The sequence below is a fragment of the Microtus ochrogaster genome, chromosome 1, assembly GCF_000317375.1.
Source record: "Microtus ochrogaster isolate Prairie Vole_2 chromosome 1, MicOch1.0, whole genome shotgun sequence".
Taxonomy (NCBI): domain Eukaryota; kingdom Metazoa; phylum Chordata; class Mammalia; order Rodentia; family Cricetidae; genus Microtus; species Microtus ochrogaster.
Genome location: NC_022009.1, coordinates 111,922,636 through 111,926,749, shown reverse-complemented (window position 1 = coordinate 111,926,749; position 4,114 = coordinate 111,922,636). Strand labels below are relative to the sequence as shown.

At 41.1% G+C, this 4,114-nt stretch overlaps 1 protein-coding gene across 1 annotated transcript in view; it reads right to left on the bottom strand.

Moving 5' to 3' along the window:
* Lekr1 (leucine, glutamate and lysine rich 1) overlaps positions 1-4,114 on the bottom strand; it is a 127,315-nt gene that overhangs the window by 87,899 nt on the left and 35,302 nt on the right. Inside the window, exons 4-5 of the mRNA XM_026782331.1 lie at positions 3,223-3,342; positions 1,445-1,620 (exon numbers count right to left, since the gene is read on the bottom strand). Of these exons, the coding sequence (XP_026638132.1) occupies positions 1,445-1,620; positions 3,223-3,342 (296 nt within the window). The remainder of the gene's footprint in view (positions 1-1,444; positions 1,621-3,222; positions 3,343-4,114) is intronic.

Genomic DNA, 4,114 nt, shown 5'->3' with positions numbered 1-4,114 from the left:
AAGTTTTCGATTGTGTACTAAACACTGGTACAATATGAAGACTGGGCTCTATTATGTTTCCTCTGAAAAGTATTAAGGGGGCCGGAGAAATGGCTCGGTAGTTAAGAGCATTGACTGCTCTTTCAGAGGACCCAGATGTGATTCCCAGCACCCACACGGTGGCTCACAACTGTCTGCAGCTGCAGCTTCTGGACCTGAGACGCCAACTCTTGGCCCCAAGCACACAGATAAACACAGAGTAAAACTTTCACGAACAGTAATTTTAAAAAAATAAATTTTAAGGAGCATTTGTTTGTTTGTTTCTGCTCTGGTTTAAGGAGCAGTTAATTTAGCTAAACCCAAACTATAAAGTCTATTCCCCAAGGGAAGGTGTTAAAGTGTCTATTGCTTCAGTCTCAGGCGGGCTGCTCAGTCTTCCTTGCGCACAGGAGCTGCAGAGAGCTGGAAAGTATTTCCATGCAGAAGCTGATCTCCCCACTGGCTCTGTGCCTGGCCATTCCCAGAGGCTGCGTCTGCCTTGCCCACTGTCCTCTCATCTTCAGGACTAAAAGAACATATTTTTCCTTTCACAACTTTTACTTCTATGTGGAATAAACCATATCCTGACCCCAGTCTACTGGCCTTTCAAAAATAAAAATAGAAAGAAATTCGCCAAGTTCCATACTCCTTTTCAATATTGAAAATAACCTTAAGCCTCTTTAAAGCGGTTTTAGTGAAAGCGAGGAAAAAGCAGAGCTGTTACACAGCCTCCCCTCCCAGTGACACCCCGCACCATGCTGCATCTGGTCAAGACAAACCGCGCACCATGTTATTAGCCAGAGACCACATCTGCAGCAAGTGCACATAATGACCTGGATGCATCACTGCGACACCCTGGAGAGTAACGTCCACATCTCCAAGTTCCTCTGGGTGTCCTGTGTTTATCCGCCCTTGCTCCCAGCTGTCAGTCAGGTTTACTGTTCTGTAGTTCTCCCTTTCCGACAGCTCACACAGATGTAGCACATCATGCTGCCTGTTCAGACTGCCGCCTTCCACTGCGTAAACACCTTATTTCAGTCTTTGACGCTTCCGTCTTTATGTGCTCAGTTTTGGTCTCTCTGCAATGTTGAGTATTTTTGTTCAGCATTTATAATTATTTGGGGGAAGCTGGTCTTATACCACTACTCAACCACAGAGATGAAGAGAAAACTGTTAGACAAATCTAGAAGCTTAACAAGAGGAATCAGACTTTTAACTACAGCTGTAAAATGGATGCAGTGAAGCTTATGTTAGATGAGCAGATAATTGTGGAACTCCAGGTATAAATGGACCGTAATGTTTCTCTACAGTGTCAACTAGTAATAAAAGTGGACCTGAGTCCCAACATACAGAAAATCCTATGATTGCATAGCTATGATGTAGCAGTTAGAGACAAGCAAGCAGACTGTAAATACATGTAACAAACCTGCCAAGGCTGCATCACTCAGAGATTTCATCTGCAGAAAAACTTCCCCTTTCAGCGAAGTCCAGTTTTGAAAATTATCACATACTTCATGTTTAATACTGGTTAGTTCCCTTTTAGTAAAAGTAAGTAACAAAAGGGTCTTATTCCAGAAGTATCTGTATTCTGACAATCTTTGACTGCAATTAGTAAAACAAAAATTAGCATTTTTAAACACAGAAAACATAACAACACACATTTCTTCAAAAGTGATCATATAATCCATTGTTTAATGGAAACAGTTTTGAAAGCAAAAGGAAGCCTTCCAACATATCACACACAGACAACAGATGTACTCTGAGAATAGTGACCGTACACTGATAAATACAGCAAGGCCAAATGTCTTCTCTTTTGTTATTTTAACTACAAAGAGGACAGACAGCCTCACATGCAGTAGTCTAGACACGGGCCAAGGCTTCCGCAGGAGCCAAGCACCTGGTGGTAATCAGTTGCCTGGTGCTGTTAATCTGCGAGTCCACTGCCGGCTTTCTTGAAATGGGCCAAGGAAAATTGTAATGGTAAAAATGTTCATCTGGGAGTGGGGCTGGAGCCATGGATAAGTAGTTAGGAGGACTGGCTGTTCTTCTGAAGACCCAGGTTCGATCCCCGACATCCACATGATATCTCACGATCAGCTATGAGTCCTGTCCCGGGGGGTTACAACACCTCTGGAGAAACTGCATGCATGTGGTGCAAAGACACTAATGCAAGCAAACACACACACACACACACACACACACACACACACACAGACACACGGGGGCGGGGGGGAAGGTGTGAGCAGATTTCCTTCATGCATCCATTCAACAATTCTTTACTATCAGCTATACAGAAGCTATTTGTGAAAGGCAGACCCGTGGTCAGTAGACTTATCAACAGATGCATCAAAAACTCATGAGCTCAGAGGATTTTTTAACAAAAAGTTTGTGGTATTAAGGAGTGGATTAAAACAAAAACCTAACATCCAAATGCTCATGCAGCATATCTTCTAGTTATCTTGAACCCTAGAAGCATTCTTAATATACTCTAGGACGTGTGTCTCCAGTGTTGTTTGTTTGTTTGCTTGCTGCATTTTATCTTTATGGATTATAAACCTTGCAGTGAGTCTATGGGAGGAGATTAACATTATTTGCGCTGGAGAATTCCAAATTTCAGGGTCTGTATTATCCCAGAGAAAGGTTTTCTGCTCCAACAGATTAACTGGAGGGGAAGCTCAGCAGTACAGGGCTTGCCTCACAGGGGTCCTCAGCTCAGATCCCCAGCACTCCTGAGGGCGCATGCCTACAAACCCAGCGTAGGGTAGGCAGGTGTGAAGATGCCTGGAGCTTGCGGGTCAGCCAGGCTGGACAAGTTAGTAAGCTCCAGCTCTACTCAGAGAACCTGTCTCAAAAAATAACGTAGAGAACGAGCGAGGAAGACACAACTAAACACACGCACACATGTGCTCACGCATGCATGCAGACACGGACACAGACCCATCACCACACTCCACTTACACACAAAAAAGACATTAGCGACTACACTTTCATTTCAGATGTCACTACAGAGAAGGAACAGAAAGAATCAAGGTAGTAATAGAAAACGCTGTTTGCTCAATGACATTTTACTAACAAAACAATTCAGTTGACATAAGGACAATAAAAGAGTGAAACTATTTCTATTTTTCTCAAGATATTCATAAAGTCAGCATTTGCTGTATAATTTTAATATTTATAATTTTCAATTCTTAAAGATAATCTTACCTGAAGACTTGGGATTGTTTTTGTTTAATTTTTAGCTCATTTTGTTGATGATCTAATTCTTTCTGTATTCTCTGAAATTCATTTTGCTGCTTTTTTAACTTCATACTTGCATCTTGAACTCTAAAAAATAAACAAACAAGAGTACTGCATGCTTCAATATTTCCTAATAAATAACATTTTAAAATTAAGATTGAATATAATAATAATGAGATAAGTAGCCAAAGAAAACTACTCATCTTTATATATACTGTATTAAGAAATAGCTGCATCCCTTTGGATAGCAGTATGGCAGTTTCTCAGAAAATTAGGAAACAACCTTCCTCAAGACCCAGCAGTATCATCCAAAGCATCCAAAGGATGCTCAATTGTGTCACAAAGACATGTGCTCAACAATGTTCATAGCAACATTGTTTGCCATAGCCAAAACCTGGAAACAACCTACATGCTCCTTGACTGAAGAATGGATAAGGAAATGTGGTACATTTACATAATAGAGTACTACACAGCAGAAAAAAATAGCATCTTAAAATTTGCAGGCAAATGGATGGATCTAGAAAACAACACATTGACTATGTAACCCAGATCCAGAAAGACAATTATCATATGAACTCACTAAAATCAATAAAGTCATTGATTTTATAAAATCAATAAAAAATAATAAAGAAAGAAATAACTGGCCGGGCAGTGGTGGCACACACTTTTAATCCCAGCACTCAGGAGGCAGAGGCAGGTGGATCTCTGTGAATTCAAGGCCAGCCTGGTCTAAAAGAGCTAGTTCCAGGACAGGCTCCAAAACTACAGAGAAACCCTTTCTTGAAAAAATATGTAAATACCAAACCAAACAGTTGTTATTCCAGATAAAAAGAGAAGTAGCCGGGCGATGGTGGCGCAC